This window comes from Molossus molossus, unplaced genomic scaffold (genome assembly GCF_014108415.1).
Source record: "Molossus molossus isolate mMolMol1 unplaced genomic scaffold, mMolMol1.p scaffold_m16_p_14, whole genome shotgun sequence".
In the NCBI taxonomy this organism is placed as follows: domain Eukaryota; kingdom Metazoa; phylum Chordata; class Mammalia; order Chiroptera; family Molossidae; genus Molossus; species Molossus molossus.
The window spans coordinates 17,027,804-17,048,409 of record NW_023425349.1 but is presented as its reverse complement, the minus strand read 5'-3'; the positions used below and the strand labels follow the sequence as shown (position 1 = coordinate 17,048,409).

Here is a 20,606-nt window from a genome sequence, read left to right as displayed (position 1 = left end):
AAAGGCTCTTCTGTGGCCCAGGCCCCATGCCCCAGCCAACCACCGAGACTTCTGCTGACCAGTACTCACCCTTTGTTCTCTTTGAGCTTGTTGATTCTGTTTTTAGCATGAGCCCCGGTGTCTTACGTAACACAACCTGCGGTTGGGTAAGACGCCCTCTCTCCCTGAAGTTAGGTTTTCCTGGAACTTGGAGGGATGCCACAGGAATGGGCAAGTGAACACTTAAGAGAAAGCTAGCCACAAGCACCTACTGTGTGCCAGGCTCTATGACAGGCCCTTTCTTACTTATTTATGTCTCCCCTACAATATCCCAGTGAGGTGGATGAATCTGGGGAGTCCTGTTTTTCTGGTGGGAAAATTGAATTCCAGGTCTGGAAAGGTCCCATATTTGAGGGAGCTGGTATTTAAACCCAACTTTCTCTGACTCCAAAGACTGGTATTCATTCCTCAGAATGACTCTGTCCCTTCACAGTTCTTTCTGTAGTTAGTTTGTTCACAGACACGCGAACTTCAATGTGGTTGACTCTCAATTTGTACCCCTGGATTGATGGAAATCTCACCACCTCACACACACACAAAACATCCTTTATATGAAGACAAAACTGTCCTCCCTGGGTAAACCTCTTGTCTCTATTCTCTTGAACACCAGCAAAGGAGTCTATTCCTTCAGCTACACGCCTACTGTGATAATATCTGAAGATGGGATCGGGCCTCCATGTATTCTCCACGTAAACTCGCAATCTCTCTGTGATCTGGTCGGAAAGGTCCTTGGAGATCACCTAGATCTGTAGTTTTAAAACACGGCGTGCATCAGAGTCACCCGGGAAACACACAAGGGTACAGACTCCCAGGTCTCTCCCAAGACACTGGGATCTCAATGAGTGGGGCTTAGAAATCTCTATTTCCCCCAAGCTCGCGAGTCACTAGGATGTTTCACTTTAATTCTCCTAATTATATCACATGGGGGATCAAGATCCAAAGAGGAGAAGAAATTTGCCCGAGACCACACAGCCCACTGGTCATGCTTTTATTTTCCGATGAGGCAAGCCCAACCCGGCTGGTCCCTGCAGACCGCCCCTCCAAACACATGCCTCTTTATTGTGCGGCCCCAGGAAGGCTGCTCGTGGACTGTGGAGCGAATGGTTTGCAAGTGAGTGGAGAAACCACGTCATCCCTGGTCGTAAAACCTAGTGAACTGTGACCAGGCTGCTATTTGCTCTACAGAACCACCTGGGGCGCCGGCCTGACTTGGCACTGGTCTTGCAGAGGTGAGGGTTTCTCTCCTGCCCCTCCCTCCCTGCCCAGACGTCAGGAAAGGGGGTGGCGTGGGGTTACCGACGGGTCAGGAAAGCACTGGAGATAAACTCAGGGAATATTCCGCTCTCGGTTCTGCCAGCTGCATGACCTCGGGCAGGGGCTGCTTCCCTTCCGGCCCTCGGTCTTCCCGTGCCGAAAACGGGAAGGTTGGCTCCTGGCGTGGCTGTGAGGACAGAGCTGCAGAATCAGTGTCTCAGTCGAGAACTGTGTCCCCGCTCCCACGAATGGTGGGACTCCGGGCACATCCCCCAACCTCCTGGGCCTCGGGACTAGCTCTGTAAACCCTGGTGCTGACTGTTACATCGTCGGGAGCAAGTGGCAACCAAATGCGATACTGTAGCAAGTAGGCTTGGCGCAGACCATGGCCTTGGAAAGTGTTCCTACTGGGATGGAGGTTTGTCATTCTCACCTGAGTCCCCAAGGCACCTGCCTCTCTGGCCAAGGGGGACAGTGCTGAGGCCTTGCATTGGAGCAGGATTTTCCGGTTCCTGTTAGATGGTCCTTCAGTCCCCCAGGGCTCCATGGCAAGCCCACAACCGGACCTCTGGCCAAGGGGGTTGCGCTGCAGATCAGAAGCAGCAGCCCGGAGGCCTGGGCTGGAGAGCCTGTGTGAACACTGGCCCAGCCTCGGCCGCCTCATCTGCAGACGCAGCCCCTGAGCCCGCCCTTGAAGACGCAGGTGGAGATGGTCGGGAGACAATGTAGAAGCACATCAGCACACGTTTGCTGACCATCTACCGGCCTTGGACAGACTTCGGTCATGGCCCCACCCAGCTTAGGGGAAAAGAGACACCTGAAGGGTTAGTGAGAACCCAGTGGGCTGAGGAGGAATATCACAGAGTATGGGGATGGTGAGAACCAGAGGCAGGAGCCCGTCTGGAATTTGGGGGGTACGGTCAGAGCAACTTTCCTGGAATAGGTCTCAGCTCCCCTTCTGGGCGTTTGCTTTGTAAACCTCAGTGAGCTCTACAAATGTGCAGAACTGTTTACTTCTGAAGCCTGAATATGAGAGCTGAAGGTTCTTCAGTGACGTTCTAGGCAACCGATGTGTTTATGAACAGACACTGAAGGAAACCCTGGGAGGGGCTGGCCCAGGGTCCCGCAGCCTGTCAGGGTCACAGGTGGGTCCGGAATCGGAATTCTCAGCTTCCCACTGGGGCTGGTACCAGAACGAGCAACGTTCTCCCCAGCCTCATCATCTCTGTCACTGTCTCTCTCTCTCTCTCTCTCTCTCTCTCTCTCTAACACAGGCGCGCACACACACGCACACGCGCTTGTCCATCAGAGCACACCTGTGGCCCCTCGCCCTCCCCTGCTGCCAACTCCTGTAAAACAGGAAAACAGAGCAGCTCGGCCTGGGCTGTAACATGTACAAACATGTGCAGCAAAGTTTCCAAAGGAGGCAGACAGTGAGTGCCATTCAGGGTCTGGCAGTTTTACGGGCAGAGGACCATTAAAAAGCACACCCCTCACAAAGTGGCAGGTATACCCCCACACAAAGCGGTGGGTATACCCCACACAAAACTGTGTGTACACCCCACACAAAGCCATGGGTACACCCCACACAAAGCCGTGGGTACACCCCTCACAAAGCGGCGGGTACACCCCGCACGAAGCCCCTGGGTACACCCTGCACAAAGCCCGCGGGTACACCTCGCACAAAGCGGCGGGTACACCCCCACGAAGCCCCTGGGTACACCCTGCACAAAGCCCGCGGGTATACCTCGCACAAAGCGGCGGGTACACCCCTCATAAAGCACTGGGTACACCCCCTCACAAAGCGGCGGGTACACCCCCACACAAAGCTGCAGGTACACCCCCACACAAAGCTGCAGGTACACCCCGCACAAAGCCCGTGGGCACACCCCACACAAAGCCCGTGGGTATACCCCACACAAAGCCCGTGGGTTTTGTTTGGCTGCAACCCTCTCTCCAGACCCCTCCTATGCTGCATTGATGGTGCCAATGGGAAGGGCCACTTTTCTCAAGGATCCTAGGCCTTCATGAGCTTCCCGGGGGTCCTCCCTCAGGGTCCCCTCATTCTAGGCATCAAGCTCATTTTACTGTGAGCGGAGTCCAGTGAAAGGCCCCAAGCCCAGAGAAGCTTCCCCAGGCCGTGCCCTGCGTTGTGGGAGTGAGGAAAATGCTGGAACGAGGCAAGGGGTCCCCACAGTCAGACCCCAGAGGAGAGCGCTACCACCTTCTTCTGGGAGTGACCAGAGGTCTCAGGGAGCCAGTGAAGACCGCTTCTGCTGGCTCTGCCCAGCTGGAAGGGCCTTCCCAGCAGGGGGGCAGCAGAGGCAAAGGCTCAGGGGAGGTGCCGCCGGCATTTTCCGAGATGTTTCAGTGGTCGGCAGAGTAGGGCGTTGAGTACAAGAACAACAACTGACACTTGCTCCGTGCAGGTACCATTCTAAGTGTCTGACGCGTCCAGCCACCTAAGTTTCACTAAAACCTTTTGAGGGATGCTACTATTTCCCCCAACTGGCAGAAAAGTGAGGCCTGGAGAGGTCCCTTGTCCAAGGCTGCTGGACCGTTAGCTACCAGTGGCTGGGATGACCACAAGCATGAGACTGGGCTGGCTCTAGGGCAGCAGAGTTGGCTGGGGATCCAGGCTCTGCTCCAGCCCTACTGGGACCTTCACCTTCTCTAGACAGGCCAAGTGGAGCCATCCATTCTGCCCTTCTCATCTTCAGAGGGAGGTGGTAGAGAGGTAAAAAATGTCCCTGTGCGTGAGTCATCATCCAACAGCACCTCTTGTGTCCAAGGCACATGCGTGTTCCCCAGTGCGGGGGGGGGGGGGGTACATGGAGAACCCACGGGTCACAGGGTACACATGGCCTGCTTCAGGTCACCCAGCCACTCTGCTAGAAAGGTCAGGCTGGATCCGGGAGCATGCCACCTCAGGAGGCGACAAAGTATAGTTGTGAACATTCTGGGGTCAGATGAGACCTGGGTTGAAATTTTGGTTCTATCACTTACCAGCTGCCTGAGACCAGGAAGTTTCTAAAACTGAACCACTAAGGTTCAGTTCCCTCATCTATAAAATGGGAATGATAATTTATAGAACAGAGTTGTTCTCAGGTGTATATAAAATATTTTACATGTAAAGAATCTGGCACCTGGTAAATAATCTGCCGATTAAATGATAATAGTAATGAGGATGGAGACAGTAGTGATAGTGGTGGTGATGATGCTGGAGGAGGAGGGGGAGAGGGAGGGAGGGAGAAGAGGATGATGAATGAGCCAGCACTCTTTCCAGAGTCTGGTACCCCTCTGGCCCTACACAGACCCTCACTGTGGCTCACACACCTGCATTAGGAAGTCATAACATATTTGTGCCTAGTTACACACAGGCCCATGCATGATTTCCACATAAAGTTAAATTATATTTTTGGCTCTAATATGTTTCAATTACTGTACCTGCCTGATGTAAATCATGTCTCACACACTGTCCATTGAACCCATGTGATTTATCATCCACTTCATGCCCCAGCTGGTTCTGCCCAGTCTAACATTCCGACACCCGAGGGAGAAGGGAAGTTAGCAAGTCCTGTTGACTCAATCTCCTTAACACAACTCAGCTCCAGCCTCACTTCTGCAATGGCTCAGGCATCATCATCTCCCTCTTAAACAGCACTCATCAGGAGTTCCACCCCATCCCACCCCACCCACCTTATCCCATCCTACCCCATCCCATCCCACCCCATCTCACCCCATCCATCCTCTTCCACCCCACCACATCCCATCCCACCCCATCCCACCCCACCCACCTTATCCCATCCCACCCCATCCCATCCCATCCATCCTCTTCCACCCCACCCCATCCCATCCCACCCCATCCATCCTCTTCCACCTCATCCCACCCCACCCACCTTACCCATCCCACCCCATCCCACCTTATCCCACCCCACCCACCTTATCCCATTCCACCCCATCCCACCCCACCTTATCCCATCCCACCCCATCGCACCCCACCCACCTTATCCCATCCCACCCCACCCACCTTACCCATCCCACCCTATTCCACCCCACCCACCTTATCCCATCCCACCCCACCCACCTTATCCCATCCCACCCCATCCCACCCCACCCACCTTATCCCATCCCATCCCATCCCACCCCATCCCACCCTATTCCATCCCATCCCACCACACCCCATCTCATCCCATCCTATCCCACCCCACCCTATCCCACCCCACCCCATCCCATTCCATCCCATCACATCCAGTCTCCACGCTATTCTCCACTCTCTTACCTGCAGCCAGAGGAGTCTCTGCAAAGTGCTCACCTGCCCATGGAACATACTGGTGTTCAATTTCACACTTTCCAATGGCCAGTGTGGTTCGGCTCTGCCAACCTCGTCACACAGCTCCCAGTGGCCCACCGTCACTCAAGCCAACATGTTGGCCCCTCTGCTCACACCGCCCTTCCCACTGCTCTGCTCACTGGACGCACAGCCCTGGACTGTGGAGGCAAGATGCCCGCCTTCCAATGGCAAGTTCATTGCACCCCTCCTTTCTCGTATAAATAAGCTATTGCAGTAACTACCTACTGAGAGCTTTCATTTTCAAGCACCTGATGACTTTACATACACATTAAATGCATATGCATTATCTAATTTCATCTTTCCAACAGCACTTTGAGGCAATGCATCCCCTTCACAGGTGAAGAAAGTGAGGTTATGAGAAGTTAAGTTAACCTCTAACCTGAGCCTCCTATTAGCAAGTCCGGGGGTCCAGCCCCTCCTCACAGTAAACTGCACAACCAACATTTAAACCCAGGTTGGCATGGCTCCAAAATATCTCATTTTATCCCACTGGATTTAGTTAGCGAAGTTCTGGGAGCTCCTTAAGGGCAAGGTCTGGGTCCTCTTCATCTCAGTCCCCTGAACCTTGAAATTAGGACTTGAGTAGAGGTTGGAAGTTAGAGGGACTTGGCTTTCCACTTGAGATGAAGAAGGGGCATTACTCGCTCGCCCATGGAGGTAGGAACACAGTGCTCACCAGTGGGAAATACTTAGTCTGCCCAAGTTTAGATCTCAGTATTTCGACATCATCGCTTCCTAACTATAGGATTTGGAACAGGTTATTCAACCTGTCTAAACCTCGGGTTCTGTCACTGTAAAATGGTAAATAGCACACAACTGTTGTGTGTGGTTCAATGACATACGCATGTAGAATCACTGATATCGTGAGGCCGTAAATGGTGGCCACCAGCACTTGTCTATGCAGGCCACTCTTGATCATAAAGAAACCCGGTGAAGACACTTTCTGACCACACAGAAGCCAGGAGTCGTCGAGAGGGGACTTCCTGTACACCCCAGCACACAGCTCTGTGTGCTCACAGCCTCTTCATTCAGTGGTCAAGACCACACGCAAAGCCCGGTCTTTGCCAGCACAGTGCACATGTGCTCCTGTGGCGTCTGCACTTCAAGAATTCCTCTTGTTCCGATAAACATCTTTTTATTGATTTATTATTATTATTATTTTAATCTTCATCTGAAGATAGGCTATTACTGATTTTAGAGAGAGAGAGAGAAACGTTGACGTGAGACAGAAACATCAATTGGTTGCCTCCCATACACTCCCTGACTGGGAATCCAACCAGCAGCCTGGGTGTGTGCCCTGACCGGGAATCAAACCTGTGACCTTCAGGTCTATAGAACGACGCTTCAACCAACGGAGCCACAACAGCCAGGGCTCCGATGAAGCATCTTAACAAATACTGGATCTAACCTCCTTTCCTGTCATGGCAGGTGAACACGTGCACGCGCGTACCCGCACACACACACGAGGGAGCCTATCTAGCCAGGCTTCTGTTATCTCATTCTGGAGAGCCTTACGGTGGCTGGGGAGGGCAGCAGGCTCCACAGTGCCAGGAAATGGAAATGGAAAGCAGAGAGGGGCATGGACAGAGAATGAGTTGAAGGCAGCCTGATATTCTCAGGGGCCAGGTCACTTTGGCCAACTGACGACCGCTCAGCTATCCAGGGGCAATGGCGGTCTGCGAGGGGCTCAAAGACCACATTCTTCTCCTAGGGATTCTTGCTCCTGTGTTGAGCTCCATCATGGCCACTTCTCTTTGAGTTAAATTTTTGATGTTATTTACAATTCATATATCTGCCCAGGCTGTTATCAATTCCACTTCCTTTTTTTGTTTGTTTAAATCCTCACATGAATGTATTTTTCCATTTATCTTCAGATAGAGTAGGAGGGAGACAGAAAGAGAGAAACATCAATGTGGGAGAGACACATGGACTGGTTGCCTCCTGCACGACCCCGACCAGGGCCAGGGCTGAACCACAACTGAGGTACGTGCCCTTGACTGGAATCAAACCCGCGACTCTGGTCTGCAGGCTGACGCTCTAACTGCTGAGCCAAATCAGCCAGGGCTCATTCCACCTCTTAATCAGACTTCTGCAGACTTTTCCCAGAAAGACTTTCCTAGTCATCTCCCCAAGATTTAGAGCGTTATGCATATTGTCTCTATTAGGAGAAAGAAGTTACTGCATGTTGTGTTGGTTCCATTAGAGTGACTCCCACTCAGGTCTCACCACAACCCCCTCAGCTGGGACTGTCACTGACTCCGCTTAGTTGGTAAAGAAACTGAGGTTCAGATGGCAAATTACTCACCCAAAATTATAGCTGGTGAACGGCAGCAGTCAGATCCAGACTTAACCAGGTTCAGACCACAGCCCCAGCGCACTGGGAAGCTTAATTTTCTGCAACTGATGAGCTAAATGTTTCTTCAGGTTGGAAAGACAGTGGAAAGTTACAGCAAAGGCCTGGGACCTAGGGTTCAAAACAGGGTATACACGAGGGGAATTTAGAACAGGGCGTGGCATGTGGTAATGCTACAGACTGAATGTCTGTGCCCTCCCCCAAATTTATATTTCGAAACCTAATCCCCAATGGGATGGTATTTGGAGTGAGGGGGAGCGGGGCTTCGGGAGGTGAATAGGTCATGAGGGTGGAGCCCTTGTGAAAGGGATCAGTGTCCTTACAAAGGACTGAGACCCCCCTTTTCCCTCTCCCTGTGAGGACAGGGCGAAGACTGCCCCTGATGAACTAAGACCAGGGCTCTCATCAGACACCGAATCTGCTGACGTCTTGATCTGGGACTCCCCAACCTCCGGAGCTGTGAGAAACACATCTGTGTTGTTGACAAGTCACCCAGGCTATGGTTTCTTTTATACCATCACTGCGGGCAAGTGCTCAGGGAAGGGTAGCTACTGCTTTTTCTTTGTTTTGAAGATCTTGGCTCCTCTCTGAATGTACCTACCGTTCCTACAGAAGACGCATCAGCACTGCAGGGAGAGTTTCTTCAGCTGAACTCCACCTATATACTTCCAGAAATGCAAATCCAACAGTCATACAACTTCCTGAAAGAACTCTTTTGCGCTTAGATGGTTGGGAGTTGAGCAGATCCCCAGGCACCTGAGCCATCTGCAAGGATCTCCTCTGCTTGGTTTCCCCACGTGGGTTCAAGTTCCGGGGGAAGTAATAACTCAGCATGTCGTTCTCGGGAAGGGGACTGTGGAGCTCATCAGCACTCATCAATGCTGAGAAGCAGGCATATTTTAACTGCTTATTCTGGGGTGATATTCAGTGTCTTTTTCTCTCATCTCTTTAAGAGGTGTCGTCCTTGCTTTATGAAATACCTGACCTACATCCCACTTCCTCTAGTCGGCCAGCCCCCCTGAGCTACTCTCAAGATGCTGGGCATCTAGAATGCCTCTTTGCACCCATTACCCTCCCAGATAGCACACTGGAAGCAGTTCAAGTGCCATTTAAAAGATTTCAAAGGTGGACTGTCTCCCCCGTGACCGCAGGATCCAAACTGTCATCACCTCTTGTCTGGAAAATGATAAGTCACCCTCTTTGGGGCTCTCTCCAGTCCAACCACCACCCTGTAGCTGGAACTCTTTTTTCATAAAGAACAAGTTGGCCATTGCACTATTCTGTGAACATTCTGGCTCTCAGTTACTTCAAATAGGGTCACGCTTTGGGCCCCAGGCTTCTCCACTCCTGCCTGGCGCCCAGTCTTACCCTCGCTGTCCCCTAACTCGGTGTCTATCCTCAGGGAACGTGCTTTCACCCTCGAATGGGTTATGCTTCTCTCATCTCTGGGCTTTGCTCATGGTGTCCCATCTGACTGCAGCAAACCCTCTTCTTCACTCTGTCTGGCTTCTCCTCCCCCTCCTTTGGGCATGGGTATCACTTTTTCAAAGAGGTATGTTGTCTTTTGTCCAGTTTGTCTAATGACCCAACAATGAGCTCAAAGAACTTCTGTGCTTCCCCTATCACAGCCTGAGATCACAGACTGCTTCTGTCTCCACTGGACACGGGATGATAAGTTCCCTGGGGGCAGGGAGCTTCTCTGGCTTTGGCTCCGTGCCCCGTGCCTGGCATGCCATACTCTGCAGACCCCTGCTGAGTGAATGAACAGAGGTGCCCCATTGGTAAGAAACACTACCCAGGCAGAGAGAGAGACAATAGGAATTTTTAATGCGTGGACGTCCTGCAGGGCAGACCCACAGGGAGCAGGAGGAGGCAGGGCTCCCGCAAACGCAATGACAGCTGGGAAAACATGTCCTAAAGACCCAGGCGTCCTCACTGCGACAGTCCTCGGGGCCTCCTTCCTGATGCCGAAGAGGCCCGATTGTCTCTGCACGGGTCTCCTCCGGGGTCCATGGCCGGAAGGAAGCTGAGCGCGTCGGCGGAAGGAAGTAGAAGAAAGGCTGCTTGGTCTCACCCGAAAGGCCCTGGCTCAGAACTGACCACCGTCCATAAGAAAACATTTAAAAAGGACAGACTTGGATAGCGTCAAATAATATCTTAGAAAAAATAAAAGATAGAGAAAGATGGATAATCCCAGTGGTTACAGCTCTCTGCCGGCTATCCACAAGAGAGAGAGTTTGCTTTGGCCTTGCTGGCGAGCCTCGTCCGCCAAGCCCATCCTCGGCTGTCCCCCAGCCCCCCCAGGCCCCGGCATCCACGAGAGGACTGCTCCCCCTCCCACGCAGAGTCTCTGTGCTCATGGAGGGTGGCGCCTCCCTCACCGGCCCTTGGACTCCCCGTACGTGTTTCGGGCCACGGACACCATCTTCTCCTCGCACGTGATTCTGGTGTCCTTGAGGATGCTGTACCACACCATACCCGCAGGCCGGACCTCCTCACTGCGGCAGAAAAGGTAGGGCACCGTGTCCACGCGGCTCTGGATGTAGGCGCTGCGCAGCAGGCTGGAGCAGTGGGTGCTCACCCTCTCCAGCCGCCGCAGGATCAGGTGGGCCTTCCTGAAAGGCAGGAGCAGACGGTGAGCAGGGACAAAGGCCAGACCACGGGTCAAGCCTTTGAGGGGGGATCAAGACCACAGGTAAATGAGGACTTGCTGTCTCAGCAATGTCCTATCCATGTTTGACATGGTGCTGTAGTTCAAGCGCCTATTCAAATACCACCTTCTACCTCCCTCTCCCATTGTGCAGTGTCTAAACAATGAAAAAGAGGAACAACCTTTGACTTCGCGTTTTCACTACAAAGAGAGGAGAGTCCTCGGAAGGTCATCGGTTTTGGTCCTCGGACCCAGCAGAAATGATTATAATCATGATAAACAATAATATCTAAAATTTATTGACACCATGGGTGAGAAACTGAGTACCTGATGCACATTTTACATCAAGCTGACCTTGGAGTTGGGCAGTAGAATCCAGGCCATCCGTGAAAACCCACAGGTCCCTCTCAATCCGCCTCCCCTGCTTCTCGAATTCCCTCTCACACAGGAAGTTTGGAACCAACGTCAAAGCCGAGTACGTGTGTCTCCAAATCAGAACTTCTCGGCATCTTATTTTTCTCATCTCTAAAACGGTCATGGTGGTCTTACCCTTCCTAAACTGGTTGTGAGGTTATCTATGAGAAATGCCCAAAGCCTGGCACAGAGGGAGCAGCCAATACATGACAGCTACTGCTACAGAGAACCATTACAGCAACGTCTCAGGACCAAGGTCGCACCGAACAGTAGTCTGAGCCAGCACCGCTCCGGACGTGGTGATCATCCTTAGTGATCCATCGAGGGCCCTTCATCTAGTACCAGAGGGAGGCACCCTGGGGACTCAAGGGGGCCGCACAGAAACCTGGGTCTCTCAAGGATCGCTGAGGTGATGGAGTCTGGGCTTTCTCCAAGCCAAGGAATATTGCATCTGGACCAGACAATTCTTTGTTGTGGGGGCTGTCTTGTAGAAAGTTCAGCAGCACCCCCGGACCTCTGCCGACCAGATGCCAAGAGCAATCCTAGTTGGGAACCGATGACCCAGTCTGGCCCCCTCCCACTAAAGATGTGGAAACTGGCTTTGCGGGGGGAAGGGATGTCCTCTTCCCGGCTCATACCACCAGTCAGCGTCACTGTCCCTGTGCCTGTCTCTGCAGAATCCACTTCCCTTCCCATTCTGTCGCTGTCTAGACCCCAGGACCCCGGGAGACTAAACAACAGGCTCTCCCCTGATCCTCTCCGTGCCCCCGGGACCCCGGGAGGTAGGGCGTTTTACAACGCAGACCCCACAAATGGGAGACTGTGTCAGGCACCTGTGTGGCGGCTGGAAAAGGACCGGGCTTATGTGTGTATGTTTTGTAGGCACAATTTATGAGGTGCCTTTCAAAAAGTCCTCTTTGTATGGTTCGCAACTTGGGTGGAATATTTCCTGAGGTGCCAAGAATTCATAGCTTCGTAATCGCGCTCAAGTGGCCGCGCTGCCCGCAGCCCCAGCTCCCTCCTGGGCAGGCGCCTCCCAGAGCACCTGGGGTGTTCAGGGCCCACCCCTCCTCCTTGGGGTTCTTGCTCTGTTCCTCCACAGCTCCGGGTCCTTGGGACACTTCCTCGACGTTTCTAAGCCCGTCTCTTCGCTTAAAAAACGGGGCTGTTACGTCAATGGGGTCAAGTCACTAGGTGTTCATTCACTGGGCATGTGTGACATGGCTGAGCTCTCCACCCAGTGGGAAAGACAGACAGATGGGAAGTCACAGCACAGACGGCCAGAGCAACGCTAGGAGGAGGCACGGGACCCGTGGGAACCCAGAGGAAGGTGCCTCGTAGGACTGGGGATATCCAGGAAGACGTTGTAGCCGGTGGGGAACTCGTGTCGTTCTGACAACTTGCGGCTGGAATCCCACACACTAGTGGGGACACCGTGGGAAGGGGCAGGGCCAGGCCACCAGAGCTCAGAAATTACGCGTATCAAGTAACGGTGCTCACACAGGCTCTGGAGCCCGACGGCTTGAGTGAAAATCCCGGCTCCGCCACTGACGAGCTCTGTGATACTGACCAAATCAGTCAGCCCGTCTGCCCCGCTCCCTTACCCGTGCAATGGGAATCAGTGTGTCCACTGCAAAGGGTGTCCAAAAGAAAAAAAAAAGACATTAATCAATGTATAATAAGCCCTCCCCAAATGTCATCCATGTATTGTCTCGGGGTTAGCAGGGAAGTTACGGGAGGCTTCCAAGCGGCAGCAGCCAGTGTAGAGCCACGGAGCCATGGGGTTAAAACAAGCCTCGGGGAGAGTCGAGCCGGAGGAGGCAAGCCCGGCAGCCAGAGGCGAGGCAGAGAACACCTCCGGCTGGGCTGTCACTGCTCTTAGGGGTGTGGTCTGCCTGTTCTCTCTGTGCTTTTATTTATTTATTTTATTTATTTATTTTTTTGGTACGTGCCCCTAGCGGGAACCGAACCTGGGACTCTCTGGTCCGCAGGCCAACACTCCAACCGCTGAGCCAATCCGGCCAGGGCTCTGTGCTTTGAAAAAGTCACTTAGTCTTTCCGTGTTCTCGTTCATAGAAAGGGAATAACACCTGCCTACCTCACAGAGCTATAGTAACGATTCCACAAGTGAACACTTGTAGAACTCGTGGGAAAGCGCCTGGCACACCGAGAGCCCGCGTACATGTTAGAAAGGACCACCGCCCTCATCACCGCCTGCGCCACCCCCAGCATCGTCGTTTGCGTACTGCTTTAGACCTGAGCACCTTCACGAGCCGGCACAGCCGCTGATACAAAGGCAGAGTGCTGGACCGAAGAGCATGCCAGGTACAACGGGAATACATAACGGGGACACCCAGTCATGAGTTTGGGGGCTCAGGGAAGTCTTCCTAGAGGGTGTAACCTCTAAGCGAGGTCTTCAGTGATTAAGCGATTTTGTTCCAGGTAAAGAGGCAGAGGGGATACCCTCCAAAGTTAGACTGGAGACAGCGTACAACCACCCACGGTCTGAAGCGGTCAGCGCAAAGACGGGGTAAAAGGCCCGTCAGTCCGGCAGGGGGCAGGCCATCCAGACTCTTCTGAGCCATGAAGCATTTACTTGTGGAGCCGTGGGGAGTCCACCATCTGATCCAGACGGTCACAGAAATAACCACAAATACAAGGCGAGGTTAGAGAGGGCACTTCTTCCAACGTATCCTCATGCTCTGTCTTCACAGGCTCAGCCATTCCCTCCAAGAAACCCTGGGAACGCAACTGGACCGGGCTCCTCTGGAACAGGTGGGAGCTGAGGTCTGGAGTGAGGCAATAATTCGCCTCAGGGACTGACTTCAGTTTGTTACGAAGCCAACACAAGAAGGTAGGGTCCTGACTGCACGGCTCAGAAGAAGAATTTGGCTCCGAAGCCCCAGACTCCAATCTCAGCTCGACAGCTTAGCCACGTGGATCACGAGCAAGTTCTTCAAAGCTAACTCTTAGCTACCACGTCAGTAAAATGGGAACAATAAGAGTGTTTGAAGGAGGATAAGATCCCCTGGGCAATTTGCTTCCCTCTCACTAAACGTTAGCCAAGATTCAGAGTGGCATCTCATCACAGAAAACACAGAGTGTGTAAGGGCAAGTCACGTCTCTTCCATGAGCCTCAGTTTCCTCATCTGTAAAATGGAATGAGGGTGCTTATCTTGTTAGGCTGCAATGCAATGACTGCCAGAGGCCCCAGCTGGAATCTGTACGTAGTAGGCACCCCACAAAGCTTAACTGTCCCCGCTCTTTCTCCACCACACACAGTGTCTCAGCACGTGGGTTTGCAGTAAGACCATGAAAGATAGAAGAATTCCAAGGGCGAAGCCATGGAGAGAAGGGTTGGAGGTGCATGAAGACTGGGGGGGGGGAGTGAGAGACCAAAGCAGAGAGTGCTGGGTAATGAATTCTATGTAATAGAGACCCACAAATCAAGGGCATGCCCCAAGCTTTCCCTGGAGGGAGAGACCATAGGCAGAGTGACCACTTTTCTCCAAAACCGAAAATGAAATCTTCCTCGTTGCAGACAGGACTCAGGCCCACTGGGATAGGAAGCAAGAGGTGAAAGAGGCCACCGCACATTAATTCATTGGTTCCATCAGCAGCGAGACTGAGACAGGGATGGAGGGATGGCTGGTTGTGGAAGAGGCAGGGGCTGGGATCAGATGCGCCTTCTCCGGGAACTGTAGAGCCTTTGACAAGCTATCCTATTCCCAGCACTATTTCCCAGTCAGCTGTTGACACAGTTATCGGACAGAGACCTAGTTTCTAAGGGGGCCTTAGGATGGAGAGGAAGAGGAGGCAAGGAGGAAGCATTCCTGTGGCCTCTCTCCCTTCTCCCTGCCTTCTTGAGTTGAGCTTAAATGCCTCTGTGTCAGTTGACCTCAAGCTTAATGAGAGTCGAGGGCATGACATGGCTACAAACTCTGGGAACACAACCTCCAGAAGGGGGGGGCAGATTCAGGGAAGTGAGGACGTCATTCACGCTGCCGGGTCAGGACACATCTGGAGAATCCCGGTCACTTCTGGTAAGAGGGACATATGCAAATTGCAGCCAGATGATGATGATGATGATGAAGGTTGTCTCAGAAGCAAGTCTTCTGAGAAAGTGCAGAAAGCAGGAGTGGAAATGTCCTCTGAAGGGGTGTGTGTAGGCAAATGCTTTTGATGTTCCAACAGGGGTGGGGAACATCTGGCCCGAAATCAGTACCAGCTAACCTCACACGCCTCATCCAATTAGCCTGAACACATAGAGCAGGCTAATTTTAAGTTGATCATTGTGCATGGCCTGGGAATGATGTTATGAATACAAATGGCCCTTGGGAGAAAAAAGGTCCCCCACCCCTGCTAGTAACTGAAAACCAGTGGTGGGGAAAACCGGAGTCAGGGACGATAATGACCGCAGTGGACTGAGTACCAACTCTGCGCCAGAAACCTAGGCGGCAGCATCTTGAACATCATTCTCGCCACAGTTCCAAGTGTGTCCTTTATTCCCAGTTCTCAGATGGTAAAAGTGAGTCTCACTCAGGCAGGTTATAGGACTGGCCCAGGGTTGTCGGGGTGACAGACTGGGTCTCAGATCTCTGCTGCTGCAAGGCACCCGAGTCTTACCCATGAAGCCACTTGAAAACCGACAGAAGGCAAATTTTGGCTCGACAATAAACACTTTTAGCTGGGGTCCTCTAAATATCCAGTGAGCCCTTCCACGCCTCTGTTGGTTCCTCCTCCCGGGACATGGTGAAATCAAACATGTTTTAAAAGGAGTCTTAGTCTATTCAGGCTGCTATAACAAAATTCCACAGATTGGGTAGCTGATACCCAATGGAAACCTTTTCTTTCCCTTTGGGGGCTGGAAGTCCAGGGTGTCACAGCACAGCGGGGTGGTTGGTGAGGGCCGATTTCCTGGTACATCGATGGTACTTTCTCCCCATGCCCTCACGTGCAAAAGGGGCAAAGGCTCTCTCTGGGGTCCCTTTTATAAGGGCGCCCATCCCATTCATGAGGGATTGACAGTGACCTAATCACCGCCCACAGGTCCCGCCCTCCTGATACCAGCCCACTGAGGATCAGGTTTCAACATACAAATCTGGCGAAGACATAAACATCCAGACCATCGCAGAGACGAAGCTGGAGTCGAGTTTTGTTTGTTTGTTTGATTCACAGAAAAATACCATCTGCTGAGCATCTGAGGAGCCCTTGATCACAGAACCTGCGTGACACAATTGCGGAGGAATTCAGCCCCGAGATGACAGAACCACATTCCCTGAGGCCCTTCGCGCTTCAAAGCCCTGCTGAGATGGAGGTCCTCCAGAGCTTGCCCGCGACCGTAAATCACGCCCTGCCCGTGTTGCTGGAGCATCTTGTTTATTTCTCTACCGAGTCTCATTCCTGCTTGTCTGTGCCCATCTCAGGATGCAATGTGTGACAATGGATGGGACACCACGAGAAGACGATGGCATTTGGGCCCGGACACTTGGCAGCTGTGTAACCTTGGACAATTCACCGCACTGCACGGATGCTTTCTTGCTTAAACTTCAAAACCGATTGTGGAGGAAATGAAAAGAGATGTAAGTGACTGGGCCCTCAGCAGGTGCTCAGCCAGTGTCTCCCACCTGCTTCTTAGACCGTGTCCAGGTGTCCAGATCCCGACTGTGCAAGAAGAAGGGATTAATAGGGGTGAACCGACTTGAACTGAGGAAATTCTCAGTCCTTGGCTTTCAAAATAGAGCCGTGCTCGAGCCAGGGTTAATGAAAGGAATAAATAGTCACAGGAGCTCCATGTGGACCGAAGGAAATAATCAGGCAGTGGGCAAAATGTGTACACAGATGTGGTTAGCATAGCAAAGACGCTGAAAGAAACCCAGCTGGTCTTTCACAGAGGACTGAATTCATACAACCGCATGGCTAACGGGCTCTTCAAAAAGAAACACAACGTATTTCCATCTGCATCCAGGGGAAACACTCCTACTTACATTGCTAAGTGTAAATAGTCAGATAACAGAACATAGAGTACATTTTTGTTAAACATGGCAGAGCTGATGAAAATGAGCTGTGGCTAGAGACGGAGACATGTCCGTGTACATCAGCTGCACACCCGGTCACTTCCGTACCTGTATCCGGAAGGTGTACACTGTTGGAAAGGGATGTGTACACTGTTAGCGATTTTATCTCTGGGTTGGGACTGTTGGGTTCGAGGTGCCAATTTTTCACTTTCCAAACATCTGTATCATTTGAATGTGAGAGAACGAGCAAGAATTTCTTTTAGAACAAAATACAATAGAGGCATTTCCACTTTGAAAACATGACTCCAGACATGTATATTTTACAGCTGGTGTGATACATCTGTGCAATGGAACCATGGCTTTTGGGTTCCCGGTAGTTCACTAGGTTGCCTTTCAGAATAAATCCGCATCAGATGCATCCTCTGACCACATCCACTAGGCAGAACACCTGAAGCCCCGGTAGTTATTGCCCTTGAATATAGATCCTCAACACCAGACTTAAAAAGTGACTTTCCAGGCGACTGGTGAAAACAATCACAGGTGGCTTTGTTTCCTCTTCATTCTGCCACAAGAGACTGTGCGATCTTCCCAAGAATCCACTCCTACACGGATGGTTAGGATGATTTGAGTCTCAACTAACCCCAAACTATTGCAGTGTGGGACTGACAGAGACTTCAAGACAATAACCCATTTTGTAACGTTATCAGTGGGAATCTGGTCTATGGGATACTTGTTCAAAATTTCAGTGTGTGCTGATGCATTTATCCATTCTAAGATATCCTCAACGATACGAGGTGCTACCTCTTTCAAGAAAATAAAAAAAATACACTGACTGTGCCCTTCCACGAGCACCATCTACCCTGATTTCAGACATGTCAAAATAAGCAGAAAAGAAATCAAAAGTGAATCCAAGATGATAGGAATGTGGCCTTGGGAGCCGAAGTCTGCTCTTCCCAATGTCCTAGAAATTCCAAGAGAGGTAATCCCCAATGTCCAAGGAAGGAGCCGGTAGAATCTCGGCTGAAAGAACATATGGCATTATCCCAGGCTTGGTTTTCACTGAGGACACAACAAGTATGCCCACAGGATGTACCCACTGCTCGGCTGGGGAGAGCCTCTTCCCAGGCGACGTGGGGAAAGGCCGCAGGCTGTGATCTATTAGCAATGCCTGCCGTGGAAGCACAACTACATCACTCTAGTCTAGAGAGATCAATCCCACTGAAACACAATCTCTCCGAGTGCTTGCTCTCTCCCCCTCCTCTGCCATGTTAGCCAAATACCACTGAGAGAGCTGAGAGACCCAAGAGTGGTCAAGGATGTTCAGGTTGGCGCAAGTTCGGGTCCCTGGCCACCTACGAGTTCAGTTTTCAAGGTTCCTAACAGGAACCGTATGACTGGGACAGCTGGGTGTCAGCAGGTCTTCTCTGAGCAGCTGTTTGAAGGAACCTGTGGTTGCCATGGGAACCAGGCTCTGGAGGACATTGGCCTGATAGATTTATTAGGAGACGTAAGAGATGCCCTGTAGTCACTAAATTTGATGGGGGTATGTGACCACAGATCTAGAGGGCTGGTGATTACAAATCGAGAGAATCCTATGAGCGCTCATCCCATGGTATGTCCAGGATGCTCCCGGGAAATGCCCTTCTCACCCTGGCCGCCCGGGGCCCTGAGAGAAGTTCATGCTGAGCTGGACGTGGAAGGACCCCCCGGTGCCCGTTCGCTGGTCTCTGTGACCTTCAGGGCTTGCTGGTCCCCTGCTTTCCCAGCTGGAAGGAACGTGGAAGCCCAGCCCTTTTATGTAACAAATGAGGCCCAGAAGGGGATGGCATTTGTCCAAAGTCACATGGCAAGTGGGTGGCAAAGGGAGGACATGAACCCACGGCTGCTGGCTCTGGGGCAGACTTGCTCTCTCTCCTACACCTTTTGAGGTTCTGCACACTTGCTTTGAGAGGCATGGCATGTTTGCCCATACTGCTCCTCTGTTTAAAACCTAGTTTTTGCCTGGCCCGTGTGGCTCAGTGGATTGAGCATCGTCCCATGGTCTGAGAGGTCTCGGTTCAATTCCCAGTCAGGGCACACGCCCAGGTTGCAGGCTGATCCCCAGTAGGGGGCATGTGGGAGACAGCCGATTGATTCTCTCTCACATGGATGTTTCCATCTCTCTCTCCCTTCCTCTCTCTCTAAAAAAATCAATAAAAACATATATTTTTTTAAAACCTAGTTTTTACGAGAAAGAACAAACTCCAGAAAAGGGCTCAAAGGAGCCCTCATGATCTGACCTCTGTGGAACTCCCCAGCCTTGCTTTCCCCTTTCCCCTCTAACTAGAACTTTCTGCCCCAATAAGGTCTGTGCTTCTGGACTGAAGCATATTCCCTTGCCCGGCCCTCCCTTGTCTTTGCACCGCCTGTCTGCTGTGATGAAAACACTCTCCCCCTTTAACCTGGAGGACTCCTGTTCATCCTTCAGTTCTAAGCAGACCCTTCCCTTCCTTCTCCAGAATTTCTTCCTTGAGCTCCCTGTCTGGATGAGCTGCACCCAGATGCCGGTCACTCCAAGTGTGCTGTTGGGCCAGGAACACCGGCATCACCTAAGAGCTTGCTAGACCTGCAGCATCTCAGGCCCATCCCAGACCACGGAGTGAATCTGAATTTTAATAAGGCCCCTGGCTGGTTCTCATGCACATTCAAGTCTGAGAAGCACGGCTCCACAACATGCTTCCCGCCCTCTTTTCCCAGCATGCTTCCTCTGCCACGTCGCACCGCAGCCGCCTGCTCGGCAGCCTCGTGACGGCAGAAGCTGGTTTCCAGCCTGCAGCACGGCGTCGGGCAGAGAGTACACCTGTGAAATGAGTCCAGGAATTAATACCTTAATGAAATGAGCTCTTCTCAGGTCTCTTACTATTTGCGAGAAAAATGCAATTTTAGAAGGCTGTTTTTGAGCTACAAAGACCTTAGAGTTTGTGGAATTCACCTGTTTGTCACCCTAGATAAGTCAGTGAAATCTGTAGGACCCTTCGTGGGGAGTTGGAGAAGAGACCTGGCAGGCGGGGCCCCAAGCCACCCACTCTAGCTTCTACCAGAACAACTCTGTAGTCATCTGCTCTACTCATCTACTCATCCCATTATCCAGTCATTCAGTAAGTAACGATTTAGTGCCTACTCACAAGGGTGAATAGGACATAAGGGATCTCCAGCTACACAAGCTGATGTTGTAGTGGATTAGAGATAACATATCAGTCAAGACCTATGCAATACAGGACACTAAACTAAATGGTGCAGTTCAGACATTTAAAACATGAGGGAGTCATAGAGTGAGTGAGAAGTAGTAAGGATATTCTAAGGAGATGGCATTCTAGCTAAGACCTGAGGTTCTATCTAGGATTTATTTAGAAAGCAAATTTTCCGCGGATAAAATAAAAATTGTTAAGTACCACCGCAGTAGCTCATTCTGATCGTTTTACAGACGAGGAGACTGAGGGCCAGGGCCCAGGATGGCACAGTGCGTTGGTCAGCAGTGCCAGGGTG

At 51.8% G+C, this 20,606-nt stretch overlaps 1 protein-coding gene across 3 annotated transcripts in view; it reads right to left on the bottom strand.

The window, feature by feature from the left end:
• Positions 1–9,941: 9,941 nt before the first annotated feature.
• ASTN2 (astrotactin 2) overlaps positions 9,942–20,606 on the bottom strand; it is an 855,221-nt gene continuing 844,556 nt past the window's right edge. For all 3 annotated transcript variants that reach the window (XM_036261816.1, XM_036261817.1, XM_036261818.1), the window contains one exon: positions 9,942–10,615. In XM_036261816.1, coding sequence (XP_036117709.1) covers positions 10,378–10,615 — 238 coding nt within the window. In that variant the 3' untranslated portion in view covers positions 9,942–10,377. The remainder of the gene's footprint in view (positions 10,616–20,606) is intronic.